This window comes from Geospiza fortis, unplaced genomic scaffold, assembly GCF_000277835.1.
Source record: "Geospiza fortis unplaced genomic scaffold, GeoFor_1.0 scaffold20, whole genome shotgun sequence".
Classification (NCBI taxonomy): Eukaryota; Metazoa; Chordata; class Aves; order Passeriformes; family Thraupidae; genus Geospiza; species Geospiza fortis.
Genome location: NW_005054374.1, coordinates 1413965 through 1438312, shown reverse-complemented (window position 1 = coordinate 1438312; position 24348 = coordinate 1413965). Strand labels below are relative to the sequence as shown.

The window sequence follows — 24348 nt, the reverse complement described above, 5'->3', positions numbered from 1 at the left end:
GACATACTGTCATGTGCCCTGGGTTTATTCCCATGCCATGATTTAATCAGAGAGAGTTTAACACGTTTATAAGATCAGATCCTGATTTCTATCTCTGTGCGTACCAGCAGATAGATACTCTGTCACCACTAGACAGGCTAGGCTAAATGTCATGAAGGAGAAGTGTAGGACACAACCCAAATGGAGAGTGAAAAAAGGCCCTATAAATGGTGAATAACCATATTTGCCTTATATACATTTTCATCACTCAACTACAAGGGAGAAGGGAGAGCTGTGACATCATCATTTAAGGTACTGAGAGTTTATGAAGGACATCAAGAATATTCTGAGGTAATGAAATATTTTCCATCTTTCACATCCCACAGACATAGCAGATCAGCTGGGTGATTTTTTTGAAGTTGTTACCTGGGAGATGGAGATGAGAAAGTGTCTATGGAGTAAAAGTGTCTGACTGAAAAATGGTGTTAGAACATCCTGCTGTGGTGGTATGAATAGTATGGAAGACTGAGCTTCAAAAATGGAAGATACCAATGGTGTTAGTCATCCATTTCCTTGAAATAAGCTGTCTAGTGTTAAAATTCTCTCTTCTTCTTACAGTTTGGAAGAAGTTTGGGGAAAAGAGATGTCTTTCATGGGCTAGTGTTATCTCAGTTTCCACCATAAGGTGGTGATGTTCATTTGAAAAGATGGATTTGAAGCCAGAATTTAAAAAAGAGAGGTTCTGGATTTCTACCTTTTAAAAGGTCAGACACTTTTTCAGGGCTTTGTGTTTTATTATTCACAGATAATTCCAAGGGCCAAAACAAGGTTTTGATTTTGCATTTTAAAAAATTGTTCTAATTTCCATTTCCAAATTTTCCTGAGTGAAAAAGGCTCTAGAGATACAGTCCTTGCCTGGTCTAGGACAAGTATTGAAGAAAAGGAACCTTAATCTATCTAGCAGATTTTCCTTTTGCAGAATACCCCGCTTCACCAAGCCTGCCTATAGGTACTATATTAACTTGAAAATTCTGAATTAATTTAATATTAAGTACATATTTACACATGAAAGCATCATAGTTTAATTTTGAATTGCAGCACTTCAAAGGGATCACTTTCATACATCAATTCCACTTTACAGGTGCCAACTAATGCAATCTTCCATCCTCAGTCACTTTAAGGACCATCCCTCTGCATGACTTAGGCTGGATACAGAATGTAAGGCACACTCTTAATTTATGGAAGTTGCTCTTGGGGAGTTATAACATCATATCCTTTAAGAACAAGATTAATGACTGATGAATATTGAAATATTTTTCCAAGTAGTGTTATATGGAATACATGACATGAATATTCATTTAAATGTTCGGGTTTCTCAGATATGTTCATGTACATAAAATGGCAGCTGAGAGCAAAGTTTATCTTGCCGTGTTATGCAAAAACATTTTTAAAAGCTGTACATATTGATCACTTTTATTGAAAAAGTATAACCCTTAGGTGAGAAAACCCATGAGCTCAAGCCTAAAGGTAAGACCCCTAAACTAATAACCTCCCTGGAAAAGTGTAGAAGTGTTTAGAACTTAGCCTTTTCAAAGATAAGTTAATCCTCATGTAGTAAAAATGAATACAAATGTCTGACTTTTTGCATAATTTTGAACTCTTAATGTAATAGGGTTGTAATATTTTATTAATGAGTTAATGTTTTACAGCTTTCCCCCATAAATCAAGTGAGGATTTTGAATACTTGGAAAGTAAAAGTGAAGAGAGGTATCTAGAGCCAGTTAAAACAAGATTTAACTTCTTTTCCAGTGGAGTTATGGGTCTACCTATATAGAAAAAATTGCAGGTTTGTCCTTCAGCATTAGGACAAACCTGCATTAGATTTACCTAGTGACACTGTCAAAAGTATCCAAAACATTTTTCTAATAGGTTTACATGTCTTATGACTGATTATTGCAATTAGTTTTGTATCTGGAATAAACTTGGAGGCTTATGGTGAGTCTGAAGTAATCCCCTAAAATTCTGTAAAAAATAATTATTTTTTTTTATAATTTAGCATTTTAGGGAAACTAAAATTGTCAGTAAAAGTTAGCAAAAGAAATGTCAGATCTTTTAATAGTAATTCTTAGATGGTTAAAGCAAGTCCAGTTAGAAAAATAAGGAATGTAAATAATCATGGGCTTAACAGCTAGTCTGTTTCACATTATTTATATGAAAAATATTTATTCTAAATCAAAAAGGTTTAAATTTTGTTTTTTTTCTGCATGAACTCTTTACATATTAAAAGCAGTTACATTTTTATATATTGTAGGAAACTAGGCAAAATGTAATTTTTAATTTATGTCTTACATTTAGTAAAGTACACCAATATACCTATGAGGACAACATTAAGGCTTTTACTCTGAGAATGTTCATAACTCCCAGCCTAGGACGTTTTCTTGAGAATTAAGAAATCATGCTGTATTATTTCTCTGCCCACTATTCCAAAATAAACCCATACCCTTAAACATCCCTATCTAAGAGTGTTTTATTTAAAAATGGAATTGAATGTAATTTATTAATTTTTATTACTATATAAACTCGGCAAACATTAGGTAAAAATTCTGTAGAAAGAACTCACATTAAATTTTAATATATCACTTAAATTCAGCTTTTTCCTTAAATAATCATATTTCTGATGCCAATACAAGAAGTCAGTAAAATTAGGATGAAGTTTCTCAAATAAATCAATATATTTAGCAGTACAATTCAAGTTTCCCCATTGTGTCCCTACCACACATACACCCTTCTCCCAGAGACCCTGGAATTTTACAATTTTCAGGACCAAGGCAAATCTTCCTTCATCATCAGTGATGTGTCATTCAGAGCTGATGGACAGCTCTGTCTCCATCAGGAGAGAAGGATCTTTTCTTTTTATAACTGACAGCACATTTAATGGCTGGTGTAGCAGACACAGGATGGATGAAAAGTAAATTTAAGGAAAGGGGACAGAGAGATGAGAAATTTCAGCTTGTGGCAGACATGGTATTCTCATGCCAGTGATAGAGAGGAGCATCTTGTGAGTAGAAGGAAGAGGATTTCAGAATTGATAACTCTTCAGGACGTGATACAAAGTAGAAGATTAAAAGTGTATGGCTAAAAATACTGATATGCTAAGAAAGATTTAATGACATTTTCTAAAATTGCACAATCAATGAAGAGATCAGGCAAAGGAGAAACAGTTTATTTGTATCACTGAAGAGAAGTAGGACAAGGCACCAGACTGATTTGATAACAAAAGAATATTCAGCTCAGGAAGAAAGACCAATAATTTTGTTATATCTTACAAGCTGGAATGAGGTTTAGAAGGGAAGTTTGAGGTTTCATCCTAATTTTACTGACTTCTTGTAAATTGTAATTTTGTAATTCTGTGTTTTAAATACAGAACTGTCTGTTCACAAATGCAATTACTGTAGATAAATACTAGTTGAAGAAATTGACTTGTTATTAACAAATGGATACAGAAATAATGCCAAAAATTTTTGATTTTGTTGTTCCCCCAGCTCAGGTCAACTACATGAAACAGGAATTACACGCCTTTCTATGTTTCCAGTGATTCCATAATAAAACGAAATATTACAAAATAATTGGGGAAAGTTCTAAAACCTTAAAATTAGGAAGCTCTTTTACAGTGGTGCTAACTGAATATGCAGCAGCTGACACATGGAAGGTGCTGGTTTGCACAAACCATTAGTGACAGATGCTTGACCCTGACTAGTCAGGGTGAAAGCCTGCTGACCAAAGGAGAGACTAAAAGAGAAGGTGGTGGAGATTAAATATTGAAGTAGATGCATTTTTATGTTCAGAAGATTTGTCCTCGCTCCTCTCTAGTGGTGATTTCCATCTGAAGCACTGACTGCAATTTGTTTTGTTTATTTCATGAGATCTGACAAGATCATGACCTGGTGGTTGCATAAAGCAGGCTGAGGATTTTTATTTGTCATCAAAGGGCCAGAGTGAGGAGATAAGAGACCCAAGCCTAAAGTCAAATGAAGTTTATCTCACAAGAAATCAAAGTGCAGTGCTCAGGCCCTAAGAAAAGACTTAAAATGCATTAAAAATGTCAATGGAGGTTTAGAAAAGTAGAGGGATAAGGAAGAGTGCATACTTTTTTTTTTTTTGGCCTGCTTTTGAAATGTGTGCAGAAAACAGAGAAATATAACCTTGTCCCTTGAGAGGGAGCTATCTAGGAGTTTCAGCCTGAGTATATTGAGTTTATCTCCATTGCCCCTGATCATTGAGCCTTTCTCAGCAGCTACTTCCTGGCAAAGTAAAACTCTTTGAAAAACTCTAACAAAAAATGGTGAAAGAAATCCCCTAACTCCTGACCTTCTGCTCTGTATATTAGAAAATGAATTTCTAATACTACACTTCAGCCATGTAGGTTGTTTTTTGAGTTTGAATGCTGAGATAGAACTAAAGGAAATTCCAAAAGCCTTTGCTGTTATTTTGATGTGTTTATAGTATTTTATTTTTTCCAGGGAACTTAAGCTTTATAGCTTTGGAAGTGACTTCTGAGTATTCTTGAGAGGAAGAACTAGTTTCTGACTTGTGGGTTGCCTTAGGAAGAGAATAAATTTGGAGCAAAATTAGTCTATAATTACTTGGAGATGAGGATACTTGAAATAAATTGGCCTTGATGTAGCCTGTTCAAATAGATTATATGGGTAAGGACATGAGCAGGGACTCACCTTTAAAGTCACTATTTGATATCAGGTTTTCAGCTAAGTGAGGATAAAGCCCTCTGTTTTATGTTTTTAACAATGCAAGTGGGCAGCAAACAACAATTCAGCTTTGTTTTCACTGAGTAAAAGTTGACAGAACATCAAAGTTTATACAACTTCAAGGCTTAATACTAAGCAAAAATTGCAGAAACTTTCAGTCAAGGGTTCAGCTGCAAAAATAAAAATATACTCTTTCAGCAGAGAATTGCCAGGTTCATACCATGCATTAAGAAAACTGTTTCCATTAAAGTATTTAAAAATATTTAGGGACATATCAAGTGTTATGCAAATAATATTATAATTGAAAATATCTAAATGCATGTAGTATGACTGAAAAATACATACAAGGTATTCCCTCCCAGACATGATTGCTCTTTCCCAGAAAGGTGATCTGTAAGTACTGAAGTTTATTTTAAAAAAAGATTTGATTTTTCAAAACGGAGAAAAAATTTAAAGAGAAATTAATCTACGCATTCAAATGCATAAAATGTATAAAAAAAAAAGAAATAAAGAATTTTTAACATAGAAAAAGGTTTTAATAGCTCAAAATACTTGAAGTCAAAACTAAAAAGACAGTAACTTGACCTGAAAGCTTTGCTTTTGAGAAAGATCAGAAATTTTAGAGTATTTTTTAAACAAATTGAATAGAATAAATGACTTTGTATATTAAAGGGAGAAGAAAGAATGGAAGTAGACAATAAGTTTTATATTACTGCAGTTATGAAGAACAGAAATGTGATTCAGGAAAGTTATGAATACCAAGGAGAAATGTGTGGTCAGAGGGAAAATGAAGGCTCTAAGTGTGTATGGAAAAGTAACTTGGTTGCAGTATATAGGAATTGCTGGAAGGTCTAATATTGTAATGACAATGCAGGGTACCATATAAACCACATTTCTCTTATTCACACAGCTGCTGATTTTGTCAAAAAATTCAAATAGTTTTGTGTGATGTGGCTTCCTTCCCTTATTGTGATGCTTAATGATTTTCTTTGGAATATATAAACAAATATCTGTAATTTCAGAATTTATGCAGGAGACCTGTCTAAAAATTGGCAACACATTCTCTGCCTTTTCATTTCTTCATATCCCAAGCTGACTTAAGCAAGGAGCCACATGCTGGTTTGCACCACCACAATTTAATACATGAGATCCTTTGGAATTCACAGACTTGCAGAATCCTAGAGTGGTTTGGGTTAGAAGGGACCTTAAAGGTTTTCTATTTCCAGCCCCCCTGCCATGGATAGGGTTATCTTTCATTAAACCACAATTTTTGGGCAGACACTCTCTTACAAAGGTGATTTGTTACTTTCTTTTTTATCAGTCTGCTCAGAAACCTTTTCTGCTGAAACCTCAGTTTGGAAGAGTCTCTCTGACCATTCCCCTCAAAACAAGCTCTAGAGTTTAGAAAGTCCCTGAACTCCACTGTAATGAACACTCCTGCAAAGAATTAATTTAGATTTTCTGCTGCAGCCTTATCTTCCTTGAGCAATCCTTTTCCACCCTGATCATCTCTCAGCCCTTCTGAGTTTGTCAAGCTACCAGCTTCAGCTGTGTTTGAAAAGGTTGTGCTACTGCTTTTTTAAATCCTTAGCAAGTTGTCACTTGAGCGTGGAGCTTTTTTGGTATGAGTGTTCTTGGAGGTTTGAGGAGAGGGTGGCAGCCTTGTTAATTTTTTGTTTAAATAGCAGCTTATGCTCTTTTCTGTTTTCCTTAACCTTACAGGCTTTCATTCGTGAATGTGTCGCTGTACTTTAATAAATCCCTTTGTCCTGCACTTTAATCACATATCCTTGGTAAATGGAACTTTGCTGTTCATGCTTTCCTCTTTTGTTTCCTACCTGAATTTCAGAGCTTTTTCTACAGTTTGATTGCATTCTTGAAGAATGTGATGTCCCAAGCTATGAGTAGTCTTTAATTTTCTTTTGGTCTTTTTATAAAGAACTTTTATTTCAGTTTCCAAGGCAGTATGTTCTGTTTTGGTGTAAGGTGATCCTCCCTTTTTTCACAAGTTACCTCTTCTGAATATTGTTGGTTTTTTTTTTTACCTTTTGTAATTGATTAAACTCAGGGTCCTGTACATGCCACAATCCTTTAATGGACGTTCAGAAGATCTCTTTAGCTCAATGATGCTAATTTTTATAGATTCTAAGACACTGAGGCTATTCCAGACAGTATAAGCCTGGAATTCTGGTATTAAAACCCTGTAAATTGTATGCATATCAAATTAGCCCAAAGAAAATGGGTAAGTGAATACAGAATGTACATGGTGGAAATTGTAAGAAAAGAATGCAAATAAATCCTGTCAGAAACAGTCTTATTGGAAACAGGGTTTGGAAATAAAGTCATATATGTGGCATAAGGAGCTGTAACAAGGAAAATGGTGACTGTGAGATGAGCTGGGGTCACAGCACAAGAGAAAACCAGGAGGAGCTCCCAAGGCTAATGCTGGGGTGGAACAGGAGTGCTAATGGAGATCTCTAGTGTATAATTCAGGAAAGTGTGAGTAGGAAGATTAAGGCTATTTTCATCTCATACAATGTACTGACAAACAGGAATAGTGCAAGTAATTCTTGGGCATGCATTATTAAAAGGTGCTGAACAGCTCTTTATATATGAAAAGATCCTACCACATGAAATATTTGTGCTGTGAAAATCAGGCCTTATGGTAGAGATTTCAGGCTTAGTTTGTTTCATCTACCTGAATGAGATTGTTGAGATAATTTAATTAACATTCCTGACTGCATTCTAAACCCAGGAAAATGCTAGATACAAAAACTATTGTGTGAGAGGAACTAATTTTGATTTCCTGATATAAAATTGCAAAAGTACTGTCAGTTTGCTCTGAAGTTTTAGTTACAAAGCAATGATATTTAAAACCCAGAGACAATGTGGTAGTCTAGGAAGCTAATTTGCCAAAGTGCTATTTCCATTCCATTTTTTGTATATATTGATTTTGTTACTACTTTGAATCCTGACAAGAAGGGATTAGATAATACAATATGTTGACACTGATTAAATCAGTTCAGGATTTGCTTTGTCTCAGTATGAACAGTGACTGGCATTTCTGCTAAAAGTTCAAAGTTCTCATTGGTTTGAAGGCTGCTAGGATTGATCAGCTCATAGGATAATTTGTAAGGCATTTTGGTTTTTCTAACATAGGAGGAAGTTCTACAAATTGCAAAGTGTGGTTCTCCTTGAAGATTTTCAGTGCACCTGCAGCAGCAGAAAGGACAATAGATGTGGACTGCAAAGCTCTGGTAAGATTACTCTAAATGTCTCATTTTGTTCTACTGCATTAGAGGAAAAATTTAATTTTTGTTGTTGTTCTGGCTGCTATCGCAGAGGATTAATCAATTTTATTAAGTGACCACACAATCATTTTTTGAGTAATAAAATTCAATACTTATTAAGATCTCATTTAAGCTCAGTGATATGAACTAAAATAAATGCTTGAATAAAAGTGTCTTCTTTATCCTGTTGGAAAAATTACACTTTTATTCTTCTGACATCTACTTTTAATTTTGGATCTCAAATAAGCCTGAATTCTAAAAAAACTTCAGTGTATCTTTTGTCCACAACTGAATTTGTCTCTTTTGGTACTTTACTTCTTCATGCATGCCAAATTATTACTGCCATTTCAATTTCTTTAATCATTGAGATATATTTAATCATGTTTGTATTACTAATTGAATACATACTGTCACTCTTAAAAAAATTAAATTATATTAGTCATACTACAAGAACAATTACATAATATTAAATAAGTATGCTTTAAGTCACTTAATTATGTAAAGATAAAATAATTTTTAGTATGTTTGCTTAAAAAATAAATAGCGTTTTTGTTTCCCACTGATTTGTAATTTTATTTGTCTTTGAATTATCATTTGTAAGGTGTTTGTTTTCAGAGCTACTATTTCTCCTATCTTCTGTAAATGGATTTTTGCTTTATTGTCTATACATCCTGCTTTCTGCATGCATTGTAATAATGGGTGCTGGTAACAGGTTGTATGAGTAGAAATTACTGGTATGGGTTTTTCCTGCAGGAACATTTTTGCAAATAAAAAGATGTGATGGAGGTGCTAAGGGAATACCTTTTCCAGTCACAAATACTGGGAAGGGAGAAGAGTCTCCTCAGTTGATTTTACATGTGTTCAAATGGGGGGTAAAAATCCAAACCAGTAAGCACATGTTAAAATTAAATATCATTGTCCATATATGACTTCAGGTTTGCTCTTCTTTCCTTGAAGTTCAGTGTCCTGACTGTGAACTTCTGTAGGGAAGAGAAACAGATACTGTTGTTTTCAAAGTCTTGGTGTTGGATGAGTATTCTGGGAGGTGTCTGCTGCTAGTAAGGAACATTAAAGCTGGACTAAAAGAGTTTGTGATTTCAGACCTTGAGAAGAGCAGTGCAGATTTTTCTCCCACAGGATCATGCATAGCCTTGTATCATTTTCTGATCTGAAAATTCTTTGAAGCAGTTAAAGGGAAAGCTGGATTTGAAGTACACTATTGACTCCTATTGTATGAGAAATTCTCAAGGTGCATTTGAACTATTCCTATAAATTTTAATCAAATTCAGTATGAAAGCTTGAAAAAACACTGTAGTGTTTTTAAAGTACAAAATACTTCTGCAGTGTTCAGGGCACTGAAGTGATTGGGCTTAAATTTTGGATAATTCCTTTAAAGAACAATGAAGGAGGTAAAGAAGTAGCTATGTCTCTTTTTCAGATCTCTATGGAAAATGTAAAAATTTTTTTCTTATTGATGAGTTTGGAAGATGACATGAATATTTCTGACTAGCAAATAAAAACACGTGGTTACTGTTATGGAATTGTGATTGCTGAATTTACTGGTTACATGCCAGGCACTCAGTTTTGGAGTGTGGGAGCTTTCTGTGTCTAATGTAAGGGAATGGGATTATCCTATTAATTTCTCCATAGAACTGTCAGTGTGACCCCAGGAAAGAGAACCAGTGCAGTCCTTGACTGCTGAAGAATGGTCAGACATGAACAGAAAGCAAATCATGCTGCTGGTACTGCTATTAGAATGTGCACATGTCTGGTTGTTGAAGGTTAAAAATGATTTTGAAATACTGGAAGAAAATCAAAGAAATCTCCTAGAAGCATAGGGGACTGGAAAAGCAAGCCTTGTCATATGAATGTTAAATAGCTCTATCAACTTAGTTTGCCAAAGCAAAAATGGAGAAGAAATGTGATCATTTACTAAAGAATATTTAGTGATGATATCTCAGTTTTAAATAGCTCTATCAACTTAGTTTGCCAAAGAAAAAATGGAGAAGAAATGTGACCATTTGCTAAAGAATATTTAGTGATGATGTCTCAGTTTTGCTGACCAACATGCATCAAGAGCTAATGGCCAAAAATTTACATCTGAGATTTATTTAATCTTGCATGGACTGTCCCAGTAATGAAAACAATAAAACATTGGAAGATCTTACTAGTGAAAAGCATAGACAGAGTCTTGTGAAGGTGAGAACTTGAAATTGCTTCAAAATCTTATAAATATTTAAAAAGCGTAGATACCTGGTACATCTGCTACATCAGTGAGTCAGATTTAATGAATACATTGATCTCTTTTTGACCTTAGAGTCTTCTTCCGTCCTGGCCCTTGGAACGAAGAGAATTAGCAACATTTAATTTACAATACTAATAATACTGCTTTTGTATGGTAGTTGTAGCTGAATCTCATCATCAAATGCAATACAAATTTATCTTCAGCACATCAAAAGTAATGTTCTGTCTTACACAAGTGTTCAGACTTCTGGAACATCTGAAATTTGCTACAGCAGAGGTAAAGTTGGCAGGATGGAGATGTTAAATGAGCCAGGTGTAGCATCTTGCTGTTCTTGGTGGTGGCCACGGTGACCATCAGCCTGCAGGCAGCGAGGGAGGGCCCAGGGAGCTGAGGGCTGGGGGGCACCCCAGGAGCTGTGGACAGTGTGGGATCATTTGGCACATGTCCTGTTATTGTTGATGAGTATATTTGCTTGCAGATTCCAGTTTTGTGTCTGAGGTTTGGAAATGCTTTAGGTGACTCAGCCTTTTGTGCTTCATTCATGGGTGTCTGTCTGAAATGCGGTGCCTGTGGCAGGGTGACAGCTCCCACCACATGGAAAGGGGAGGTGAGAGGTGTCAGGATTGAGGCCAAATTTCTGACTCTGTGCAAGTTCTGACCCTGATAGATGGCCTGAGGCACTGGCCATCAGCTGATGCTCCTTCTCTCTTGAAGAGTGCAGAGAACTGAAGAAACAAGAAGTTCTATGGCAGCACCATGCAATTGTCTGTAGCTTACATCTTGGTGTCAGCACAGAGTTGCTCTCTTCTGTTTTCAGTACATAAAATCAGCTAAAAATAAATACCTGCCTAAATGTTAGGTCTGTACTGCCCCCACCCCAAACTCATGCATCGTGTCCCCATGCTCATTTAATTTGCTCAGAATTTTCTGTGGTAAATTATTGCATGTGCTTTCATCTATCTTTTGCCTAATGCTTAATTCTGATTAGATCGGTGTCTTGATTTGGAACAACACAGGATTTTCCAGTTACATTTACCTTTAGTTTGCTTTGTTATTTCCATGTCTTGATATCCTTAAGGTGAAAAATTTCAATATGAAAGCATATCTGCAGATATGTATCTGAAAGTCTTAGAGATAATTGGGTTTAACTCAAGTTTTTAAAAAAGATATTTTAAGTTTACCTTTCTACATTGTTGAGACCCATCTCACAACATATTGTTTCTGGATGTGTTTTTTCTCTCAACCTAAAATTCAAAGTGGAGATTGATTAGTTAAATTAATCAAGCCAAGTTTTGTGCTGCCCAAGTTTTCTTAAAATTCTTTTGACATGTTATAGCTGAAATCATTTAAGCTTGTACTTTGCTATTAACTAGATTATGATTACGTTGTTTATGGAAATAAAAAAATTGAGTAAGTCAATATTTAAAGCCATAAGCCATATTGAAAAAGTCATTCATGTTAAACTCTAGTCCAATTTCAATTATTTTAATCACTGTATATCAGTAAAAGAAATACCCATGTTTGAATAGGAGAAGTTATCTAACTGGAAATTTAGAGTCAAATCCTATTGTAGTCCTTACTCCTCAGTAGTCAGTGTGGGTTTCTGGTTGGGCACTGGAACAGGCTCCCCAGGGCAGTGGTCACAGCACCAGCCTGGCAGAGCTCAGGAAGTTTGGACAATGCTCTCAGGCATGTGGGGTGACTCTTGGGGTGTCCTGTGCAGGGCCAGGAGTTGAACTCGATGTTCCTTTCCATGAAGGATCCTATGAAATGGATTTGAAATTAAAATGTAATAGTTTCTTCCTAATTTTTACATAGAAGCACAGTAGTTCCCCCAGTTTGAGGCACATCTGTCTCTAAATTGAATAAGATTCAATTGTTTTGGTCCATGTGGTCAATAGAATGCCCACCACAAGTTGTTTGGTATAATACAATGCTTTAAAGGTCAATACAATGTTTGAATAAGAAAAATATTGTAATCTCATTTTCTGTGTGTAGAAAACTATAGTAAAAAAGGAAAAAATGCCACAAACTTGGCTTTTAATAGTGCTAGTACTGTTTAATATTTTTATGTTTAGAAGGTTTGGGATAGAGAAGCAGTTTCACTTTTGACCTTTTCTCCCTGGTCATTAGTACTCATGGTATCTCCTGTGTTGGATAAATGCTTGGTGCCATTACTTTGCAAACAGCAGAATAAAATATTGATTTGAACTTTCTTTGTGATAATTCCACATGCTTCTATTTCCAAGAAAGGAATGGATGACAGCTTGTTTTTCAGTGTTCAGTTAAACTTCTTGAAGATAGATTTATTTCTCATTTTCTTCTCCAGGTTTTTTGGGGGGTTTGTGTTTCTGTTTTGTTTTTGTTGTTGTGGTTTGGTGGTGGTGTTTAGTGGTGGTGGTTTGTTTTTTTGGATTAAAGGGGGGAAGGCTGGGTGTTCTCATGTTTGGCTGGGTGTTGTTTTCCAATTTGGACAGATTGGTACACGATTTCTGATTTTCATTTAAAATGAATGATTTTTTTAAAGCCTATATCCTCCTGATCTGGATATTTTTTCCTAATCCAAGCCCTGAATGCTCTGAAATCCAGTGCTCAACCATTGCAGAAATAAGAAAAACCCCACTGAAATGGAAGACAGTATCCAGCTGCAGGTTTTCTTTCTAGGTTCTGTGTATATTAAGAAAAAATAGATAATTAGTGAAGCCTTGAAAGGTTGTAAGGATGCATTCCAGCTGTGAAGGATTGCTAAAGCTTTGTAAACAGGGGGACCCTTACAAGTGTGACAAGGATAAAACAGTATTTCAGAGGAGGGATATTATCAAGTGTTGGTAAGACTGAAATAATCCAGTCAGTCCTAGTGCTGCTTATAATGAACACCTCCAACTTTACCTGCCCAGATTCAACCTCCTTTTTTGCCAGCTGTCATAACGAAAGAAACCAATCTAAATTCTAAGAATTTTTTGTCTTTTCTTGGTGTCCTCTGTCTTTCAGTCTACCTGGATAACCAGTGTGGGCAATTGGAATTGCTGGCCTGTGGAGACCATTTCCCCACAGTCATTAAATACTCCATTAGTTTTGCTACAAGTAAAAACATTTCCATAGCACTGTCCTGGAATTAATTCCAGTAAAGAAATTTCAGATTTGTGAGCTGTCATTTCTGTTCTATCATCTTAGAAAATCATTCTGTTTTGAGCTGCATGATGTAAGGGAGAATGATGTTGGAGACTTCTCAGCTTTGGCTTTCTTTCTACCAATGCAAATTTCAGGTTTCATTTCACCCTGACAAAGATCATCAACTCTATTAAAAGAGATCAGCTGAAAAGTAGTTCAGGGAAAAAGGGAGAAAGTATGCACTGTGATCACAGCCTGCTCAGGAATTTATTCATTTTTCTCTTATGAAAGTAATAACATATTTTTATTTAATTTTGTCTTGTCTAGACCAGCCTGTGGCAGTCTAATAAATCACAAAAGCAAAGGAAGAAACTTGTAAGAGTGCAAGTGGTATAGGATGCAGAAGTGTATTTTCAAATGTATATTTTACTTTTAAAAAATCCTGAAGTTCTGTGGGTTTTACTCTGTTACTGACATCTAGATAGCACAAGCTAGATCAGACTGTTGTTCATTAGTAGCTGACAGCTTTTCAAATTCATGATGAATTCTAAGAATTGCCTGCACAAACCTCATCGAGTTCAAAAGGCCAAGAGCAAGGTCTTGTACTGGGCTCAGGGCAATCCCAAGCACAAATACAGGTTGGGCAGATCATGGACTGAGAGCAGCTCTGAGGAGAAGACTCGGTGGTGTTGATGTATCAGACCCAGCTTGTGAGCATTTGCAGCCCACAAAGCCAAACCTGTCCTGGGCTGCACTAAGAGCAGTGTGGGAGGGAATTCAGCTCCTCTGCTCTGGTGAGACCCCACCTGCAATGCTGGGTCCAGCTCTGAGATCCACAAATCAGGAAGGATATGAACGTGTTGCAAAGTCCACAGAAGGCCATGAAGGTCATCCAAGGCTGGAGCACCTCCACTGTGAGGACAGAGAGAGTTGGAGCTCAAGCAGCTTTCCAGTACCTAAAGGAGATACAAGAGAGCTGGAGAGGGACTGATGACAGGGCATGTAGTGATTAGTCAAGGGGTAATGACTGCAAACTGAGAGGGAGTAGGTTTAGATGAGATGTAAGGAAAAGATCCTTTCCTATGACGGTGGTGAGACCCTGGCAGAGGTTGCCATGAGAAGCTGTGGCTGCCCCATTCCAAGAATTGGCCAAGGCTGGGCTGGATGGGGTTTTGAAAAACCTGGTGTGGTGGAAGATATCCTTGCCCATGGCAGGGAGGTTGGAATGAGATGCTCTTTAATGTTTTGTCCAACCCAAACAATTCTGTGATACTCCTCAAATTCTTCTCATGCAGAAATGATTTTGCTTTCTAATGGATTTGTAAGTTGTAGATCAGAAACATCACCCTTGCCAACTCTGTGGTGTGTTTCTTCTCATAGGATTTATTGGCTCAGGGAATAGTTCCCCACAAAAGCCTTGGCAGATCTGTAGAACCTGGGAATCATGCTTTGGGGACTGCAGAAGTAGAACCCATCATGGGAGATGGCATTCTGTTTTAAACTTATAGTTGTTTTACAGAGAGGCACAACAGTAAGAAATCTCAGAAAATATGTGTTAATTTTCCCCAGGCCATGCCTCTTTCCAGCATCTTTCCTTTTTCTGTTTAGTTACTTGAAGGGAACTCACAAGAAATATTCATTGCTGTTAAACTCTCAGTACACAGAAATAGTGTTTTTAGTCTCTCTGCTGATTGCCGTCACTTACTGCTCCTTCATCTGTATCACGCAGCAGTCCTGGAGTGGATGAAATCCACCTGTTTGGGTGTAATTTAACTGGAGAATATCTTCCATGTGCTCATTTAATGTTCTTCAACCACTGGTGGATGTTCAACTTCATGGGAGTGTAACAGCCACTGATAAGCAAAACACTGATGGCATTGCAGAGTGTGGAGGCTGAGCCCTCACACTGCTCTGCTCTGTCTCCTCCTCCTGTGTCTCACTGCCAGCTGATATGGACAGGTCACAGCACCAAATCTGTGTAACCCATCCTGTCATAAAACACTGCAGTGTGGTTATTCTAGCAGGAGTTTGTATTTGGTGGTAACTGCATTAGGTCAATTCACAGATATAATGCAGAGATGTTGTTACAAGTGTCACTGGTGTTAGAGAAAAACCAACTTAGAATCTAAATTATGTGTCAATGTCTCCCTTATTATGTTTTTCATTATTTATTTAAAAGTAAAAAGTGTATAATTAAGAATGTTTTGTAATTATGTAACTTGGCAGTTGAAGACCGTAACACACTGTTTTCATAGCTGTGGTACATTAATTATTCATAAATGCTAAGCAAAACTGTAGTCTGAATATTGTCATATATGGCTGAACCTTGGATCATGTTCTCAGAAATTGAGTAACCTGAAGTTGTGAATCATGCCTTAAGATTTTTTTTTAATTTCTATCATATGCTTTCATGACAGTTGGTAGTATAAAAAGAACCATGGCAACATGGTTGGTGGGAGGGAAAACAAATTTGAGAAGGTAGTAATTATTAATCGCTCTAACTAAAAGCAGTTAGGCAAATAATTCAGACCAGAGCATATTTGTATAGCTCATAAAAAAATAAATAAAAAAAACAAAGGATAATTATTAGAAGTATAAAAATGTGAGTGATTTTTTTTTGATAAATATTTAGCAGCTGCCAACCCCCCCCTCTTGTTCCTACAGATGAATAATCAGTTCTCTGATATAAGAGCAGGGAGCTAATGTAGATCACAAAATGACATCTGAGCTGTCACTAACTGCCATGGAACAAAAATGCGAGGTTAGATCTAAACCAAATAATTAGAGGGGATATTTCATCTGGACAAGTGGTCATATCTATGAAAAATAACGGTTATGTGAAGAAAGTAGGTGGCCCTGAATAAGGAAACTACCAATTCCCTAGCCCACAACTGCTGTTGCTCCCCTGGGGCTTAGCAATCAAAACAAGAGCGTTTTTTTCCTCAACCATTACACACAGCAAGTCCGTGGAAAAAGTTCTTTTTAAGAAAAATTTGCTCACTGATGGCCTGGAGTGCAGATTGAAGTAGGTAGTAAAGTAACATTATTGAAAAGAAAATGTAATGTTTGAACTCTGTTCCCTGTCATTCTGTCAAGGCTAGGAACTTATACTAGGTTTTTGGCTCAAGACAAAACATGGTTGTATGTACACTCTTAGATTTGGGTGGGGTTTTTTATATTTCTGTTTGAATTTACTTTTTGATGGTTTTGTCATTCGTTTTTTTGGGGTTTTTTGTTTGTTTTTATTTTTAATAAATAAAAGTGAGAGGAATGTGAAAGAGAACAGTGTGAATTTGTCTAAAAGATGTAAAGTGTAAATTTTCCGACTATGTTTGGAGGCTCTTAAAAGTGACCTTCTGTGATTTTTTCTGCAGAAGTCTAACCTTTAAACCTGTCCTGCCATTTTTTAGAGCTGCCAAGAAAACTGGTGCTACTGCACTGTTTCCCCCCCCAGTGATTAATGTGACTTGGTGAGAAATCTCTGTTTTCCTTGTGTAAGATGAAGGAAGAGGAGGAAGGGATCTTTATTATTTGTTCAATTCCTATGAAGGTTGTCCATCTGTATAACAGAAAGCTCTGTGTTTAAGAGTGTTTTGGCAGGGGTACTACTGCTACCAAAAAATGTACCAATATCCCTGCTTCTCTAAAATAGTATTGCTGTGTTCCCATGGTCGGAATACTATTTAAAAATTCTGGAGTGAAAGTCAAATAAAATTTTATAATAGCAAATAATATCAAATATTTTTTATTCAAATCAAATAACATTTTAACAAAAATTTTCTGCATGTTAAAGCAGCTAGTTGTTCTTTTCTGCTGGATTTCTATGGACAGTATGCACAGCTTCTGAAACAGCCAGTGATAATTAAATTAGATCATTGCAAGGAGCAACAAGTTAATGCACACATACAAATATTCATAACATCTGAATCAGGAACTTCAAGTAGGTACATAAAGCTAGTTGAGTAAAGATTTGATTTGAAAACAGGTGCTGTGTTGAAGTTTGAAAAATGCCATTAACTCAGGAATTACTTGGTTTAAATTATGACGTTTTATTGGATGTTTTGACTAGGCTATAGCTCTACCTATTTTAGATGGTTTGGCCTTCTGAAAAAGTAATCGAGATTTTTCCTCTTCTATTTAAATCAGCATAAGGAGTGACTGTGTAAATGTGACAATCTCTGACACTTGCTCAAGTCATCAACCTCAGTAGGATGAGGGCCCAGTGTCTGTTACAGTCTGAAGACTTTTCTCCAGCCTTGTAAAAATGAATTTGCTGCTTGATTTGAATTCGTGGTGTAAAGGGAGATGAAAATCATTCTAACTGAAATCTTAGAAGACTAAAGAAAAGCTAAAGTCTCAGTGATCATAGAGACTACCTCAGCTGAATCTGCAGACCTATTTGTATAAAACTAACTAACCTGAAGGCTATAAAATTGATTCCCTGCAGCAAATATTTCTACTGAAAAAATTCCAGCTAAAGCTGTTTGAGAGAAATGGGGAGTAAAAATTAATGCTACTCATTTTACATGGAAGGAGGTAGTGAATACTTACTCAGTAATAATTTATATATTTCTCTGGGATTTAGAAAGGATAATTTATAAAGAATTTTAACTGATCAAAGGAACCATCTGTGAAAGCAGGAAATTTTGAGTCAAAGGAAAATTAATTTAATGTTCATTATTCATTTATTAAATAACAGTTTCAGTTATTATGATTCATTTGTGCATTGGCACATATTTTTAGTTCTAAATGCAGAGAAAACAACCATATTTATAATTTTAATTTTATCAATTTTTTCAATTTTATAAATTGATAATTATTAGTATCTTCAACCATTTAAACATTGTAAATTTTCAATTAAAACTTTTGTTACTGTATTTTACTTTGCTGTTTACTTTTATTTCCTAGGTTGTAACGGTGTTACAGAGGTGTAACTTAGGTTGATAAATTCAGGTCCATTATCTCAAATTGTTTAGAAAAATGAACTGCAATAGCTACTTCGCCTTGCAAATATTCTAATGGATTTATTCAGGTTGAATGTAGAGTTCAAGACAGAAGGTGATTCTTAAATTTTGACGTAAAGTGTCTAAAAGGCTGTTATTGCTTTAAGGACTTACTCATTAGCAGTTGTCTATTTCATGGAGAAAATTCTAAGTGTACCGCACTGGTTCACTGTGTCAAGAGACTTTTTAATCCATCCATGTACTTGAAAAGTAGTATTTTCTGTCTGGAGAGGAAATATCTAATAAGTGAGCTCCAAGCAGGATCTGTACAGCGTGAGATAAGCCAGAGGGGAAGGTCTGTTTCGAACAGTCAATTATTAGTTTCTGCTTTAATAAAACCAAAGCCTGCAAGGGATTGAGTTTGGTTTCCTCATAAGTGTGGAGACAATAGTTTTGTCTTTGCCAAATCTGTTTTTTTTCTTTCTCTCAGGTCCTTTAGAACCACATGGGTACCCCAAAGTTGGTAATGTATCTCTGAAATATGTTGCCCACCCACACTTCTACAAGATTTGTTCTTGTGAGCTGAAACTTGTGCTGCTGTTGCTGGTTGTGAAGGCTCCCAGACCACTCACACACTGCTTCTGAGCCTTTTGTGGTGCTCTTAAAAAGTCACTGGCGCAGTGTTACTGTTTACATGCAGATCTAAGCAGAGGCAGGGTATTACCATTACTGGTTCCAACCTTCAAATCTTGGTTTTGGCAGCCTAGAAAAATGAATGCGGCAGATCTGTTCTGTGTAAGCCCTACACAGCAGAATGTGACTTTAGGATGAATATAACAATTGAAAAGCACTTAATCGATACTTATCCATGTTTTGAAGCTGCAACCTCAGGAGATAGCTTTTACTGTAGAAAAGTTAAAGGATGAAATAATGGCTCATGTCCAAATATGTGGATGTGCCAAAATAAAAGTATTATGTCAGGAGATTGTAGTAGCAATACTTTCTCTCACAAACTGATCTGCCAGGTGGTCAAAACTGAGCAGAAAGAAGTGTGGAGAAATCTGTATTTAAAGGGCTTTATACTCTAACTCCGTGATTAATGATTTCACAATTATCTAATAAACACTTTCAACATCTTCCCCATAGAAACAGGGAGGCTTCTTTCTGATTGACATCAGGAGTAGTCAGACCGCACAGACCCAGGGAAATGCAAGTATAGGCCTTGCTTCAGACTGCTTTTTCAGAGGTTCTAGTAACAGATACCATCAGTAAGAATATATATATAGATGTTACTGTTATTAATAAACATTGCTTGTGATATACTGAGTTTGCATTACTTTAGTAGAGTAACTGCTAAAGGAATGTGTGGGACAGAGTGCAGATACCTCTAGCATTGAGGTCAATATTTATAATTCAGTATTTATTGTTTCATGTGAGACAGTAATCTATGAGCCAACCTCAAGGGTTTAAAAGTTAACTTATTCTGGAGCAACAACTAGCAATGAGGCTGTTTTCAAAGTTTATCTGATCTTGCGAGTCATAGTAAGGAACAGAAAATGAGATAACTCTTACAGAGATTGTTCCTTTTCATTTATATATAATTCTTTTTACAGAAAAACTATGAACATTTAAGAAATTCTCTCCCTATTATAACACTTTCTGGCTCCTGAGACTGCAGAGATATGCCAAAAATTAAAGTTGGATTAAAAAAAACCCACGTGGCTAGAATATAGGAGAGAAATATTTTTATCAGAGGAATTTTACGTCTAGAAATTCAGGAGAAAAAGTTTTTCTCAGCAGAAACCCTGACAATTTCAGCTTTCTATTAAAATTATCTCTACATGTTTTGTCCAAGTAATAATTATGGTATCAGCCTTTTAAATTGTGAAGAAATGCTTCCTTAAAAATCTATCTTTAGACCTACAGAATGAGAAAGTCACAGTAGGTGCAAGATCTAAGACAGTGAAATTAATTAGCATTTACCTCTACTGATTGATTAACTTGATGGTAGGTGGTGTAGCTGAGATGTAAATTACCTCATTAGTATGGTCATAAAAATTCAGTAAAATTAGATATTATTGGAGTTAGTTACTACTTTTAAAGTAAAGAAGTACTTTTAGTTAGCTCATAACAGCATGAACTATGAGTAGAGGCACATAGTAGAATATTTTCTTCCACATTTTGCAGGAGTCTTTAAAGTTTTGAGTTCTGATAGGTGGTTGTAAGTTTATTTTTACCAAGTATTTCTGTAAGACTTGAAACCACTGGAACATTGCTGGTCATTGCCTTTTCCAGGTCAGTTCTGAGTGAGCTGATATTCAGCATTTCACTGATAAAGACTGTTGTGTTTGTAGTTGCATGTCAGAGATTTCTAACCTCATCACATCAAATTTTCAATCCAGGGCAGTTGGATCTAAATATTAATCCAGTATTAAACTAATAGAGTAATTAAATTAGAGTAAATTCCTGGAAGCAATTCTGTGGTTTCAGTTACTGACTTCTTTATAAAAATGCAGAAATCATCAGCACTCACCAAGCCTTCCAAAGTCTGTTCTAGTCTATTGGATTTGTGAATTTATGGCATTATTTTGACTTTATGTAGCACTTGAAAGCAAATCAGTGAGACCAGCAGAAAATAATTACAGCTAGATGTTGTAGCATTATATGGGCAGATACAATTAGTTCAGGAACTAAACCTTGAAGTGCTGTACACAGCAGAGTCCAGGGATAATAGTGCAGTTCTGTGGTAAATAAGGAACACAGATTTACTTAAACATTTAACCTGAATTACATTCAGAGATCTCTGAGAATTAGATTTAGTCTAGATCTGAGAGGAATGATTGAAAAAGACAGGTTTTGCAAACTGTCTACCTGATATATAGGAGGCTATTTGGAAATTGAAAGTATCCTAAATTTTGCATCTCCTTAACTTGTCTGAAAGAAAGAGTCACAAATGCTGATTTTCATTATTTTGAGGCTGATTTTGGGTAGGTGTGATGACATGTTTGCAAAAGGGTTTGCATATTACAACTCCATGAGACATAACTAACTTTGAAAATGCAGTAGTCACTCATATCTCTCTTGACTTCATGCTCTAAGAGCAGTGCATTTCTCACTTGGAAATGTTGCACTTTTTAGTGATTTTTATTGAGTGATACTGACCCTAATTATTTTGTTCTGCTGTTGTGGATATGACAGTCTCTGAAGGAGAAAGGATTATCTGAAAAAAAAGGAGAAATGTCTGTTTTTGAGAGATGCAGCCTGGATTTACATCACACAAATAGTCCTATCACCCAAGGAGTGTAAATACACCTATTGATTTGATTCAAACTGTTTTCTATCATTGGCACCTCATATATTGTGTGCATGCATCTGCACAGCAGAGTGACCCATAAAAATGATGAATAGGAGCTGTATGGAAATGTGTCACTTGCTGAGTCACGCTTTCCAAAAATATTGATGACAAAGTAGGTGTAAATGATTTTCCTGTAAAATCCTCTGAAGATTAATTTGGTCCTTTGTTACATTAATTCAGTGTCAGATATCAGAAGCAGCCCATCTTTCTGCAGTCAAACTCAGTCAATTTCAGAATGCCAAATGTGTTCTTGGCTGCATCAGTAGCAGCGTGGGCAGCAGGTGAGGGGGGGGATTCTGTTCCTCTGCTCTGGTGAGACCCCACCTGCAGGGCTGAGTCCAGCTCTGGGGTCCCCAGCACAGGAAGGACAGGGACCTCTGGGAAATAAATGTCACCAGGATGATTAGAGGGAGCATCTCTCCTATGAGGAAAAAGTGAGAGAATTGGGATTGCTCAACCTGGAAAAGAGAAGGCTGCAGGGTGATCTGATTGTGGCCTTCCAGTGCCTTAAAGGAGCCTCCAGGGAAGACAGAGAGAAAGACAAGAGCATGCAGTGACAGGACAAGAGAGAATGGACTCAAACTGACAGAGAGTAGATTTAGATTGGATATTAGGGGAAGTTTCTTACTGTGGGGGTGGTGAGGTCCTGGCACAGGTTCCCTGGAGAAGTTGTGGATGCCCCAACCCTGGGAGTGTTCAAGGCCAGGATGGATGGAGCTCTGAGCAACCTGATCCAGTGGTAGGTGTCCCTGCCCATGGAATGAGATGATCTTTAGGGTCTCTTCCAACCCGAACAGTTCTATAAGTCTCTGATCTTCTTCTCCATTGATTCTGCTAATGTAAAAGATTGACTTCTACATTTTTTAGTAGGGTTGTGAAACTCAACTGGGCTTTGATAAGCCAGCTTACTGTATGAAGTGATTTAGGCAACTGAGCTGCTCACTGGAAGTGCCAATCTTCAGTATAGACATTGGGAAGAAATAGCTGTAATTGGTAATTTCTTCTAACACTGCTGAATCTGAGAAGGAAATCTTCCTCAGGATTTGGCTCTCAGGAGTATGGAGAGTTGCTGAGCTTCAGTCTCCATGGATGCAGAGGTGCCCTTGATTTCAAATTCAAAAAAGTATTCATTAAGATGTGAGCATAGTTATTACTTTCTCAGTTGTGGGAATTTGGGATGTTAATTTTACTTTGACTCAGTCTGTATCCCCCTCTCAGGTATACTTCTTCTAATTATCTTAAAATAGCACTTCACTTAGCATTCCACTCATCTTTGATGAGTTTTGAAAACTCAGCTTTTTACATCTATTTTTACATGTAAATCCAAATATGGGCATATTATTTAGTTCATTAGTTTTCCTTTATGTGTATAAATTAGTGCAATATCAGTTTGGTATGGGTTGTGGCATATTTTGGTGGAGCTGAGGACATCATAGATCCATTCAGTCGTTAAATGTAATGCTTTTTCAGTCTATTCCTTTCCTTCCATTTCAGAAAAATAATTTTTGTAATTGCCTCTTGCAAAACATTGTTTTCCCAGTTTGTTTTCTTGGTACAATATGTAGTCCCCGTTAAGAGGTTAACAGTGTGGTAATTTTTAGTCAGGGAACTTAGAATTATTGTAATAACTTATGAACTAATTGTTGCTGTATTCTGTTCCAGGGCATTATGACTTAGACACTAATGCATATTTCAGCTGAAAGAAATTCAATTCAGTGTGATTTTCCTATGTAAATTTATATGTAAATTTAAACCTGAAACTCACTGCCCTTTTAGCTTCTGATATTAAATGTTCTGTGCAAATTTTTCCCTTCTAGTTAATTTCCTGTACTGCAATAAGAATGGATTCCTTGCTAAGCAGGTTTTACAAATATATAATTTGCTTAAGGTGTTTAGTCCTAAATTTCAAGCAGCTCAATCTGCTGTTCTGATAGACTTCACTGCTGATGAACAGTTGGTGCCTTTTTGAGAGCTGATATTTTATAAGGCAAAATATGCCAAGTAAAATGGGAAAAAAACAGTATCAAGATAATAACAATGCTGTGGTTCTCTAGCCTCATAACCCGACATGGAAAGGAGAGGATTATCTTGGAAATTCATTTACATCTCAGAGAGAAAAAAAAAAAAGGCAAAAAAAAAAGGAGATTAAGGAGCTTGTACAGTGAGGGAGATGGTTCACTCCACAAAGATCTCCATTGATTTAGGAGTGAATAGGAAGCCTGAAGGACTCAGTCCCTCAGGACAGGGGTGTTGTGAATGATGAGTGCCAGAAAGGCCCAGCTGAGCGTGGGCATGCGTGTCTGGGTTGGGGGTGTGTGGGGAAAAAGGTGGTGAGGTGTGACCTGCTGACACTTTGCATCAGGCACTTCAAGAGCCAGAACTGATTTCTAGAAGTAGTTTGACCAAACTGGGCTGAGCTCTGTTGAACATGGCCCTGAAACTGTTCTCAATTGCTGCTGCTCAATTCACTGAAACCTCTTTTGTTCCAAGAAGCAGAAACGAGTTAATAATGAGAATACAGCAGGAGACTCTAACTCCTGCTACTGACATGTAGACACTGATGGGGATCTTGAAAGCTCTGGTCATTTTAAGCCTATGGAAGAGAGAAGCCAAGATCTGTTTTTTCAACAATACTGCCACCATTCCAAGTTCAGTCCTTGTG

General features: G+C 36.5%; 1 protein-coding gene across 1 annotated transcript in view; it reads left to right on the top strand.

The window, feature by feature from the left end:
* Positions 1–24348, top strand: part of CFAP47 (cilia and flagella associated protein 47) — a gene marked incomplete at its 5' end in the record, with an annotated part of 258098 nt that overhangs the window by 147262 nt on the left and 86488 nt on the right. The window contains one exon of the mRNA XM_031060192.1: positions 7902–7999. Coding sequence (XP_030916052.1) covers positions 7902–7999 — 98 coding nt within the window. The remainder of the gene's footprint in view (positions 1–7901; positions 8000–24348) is intronic.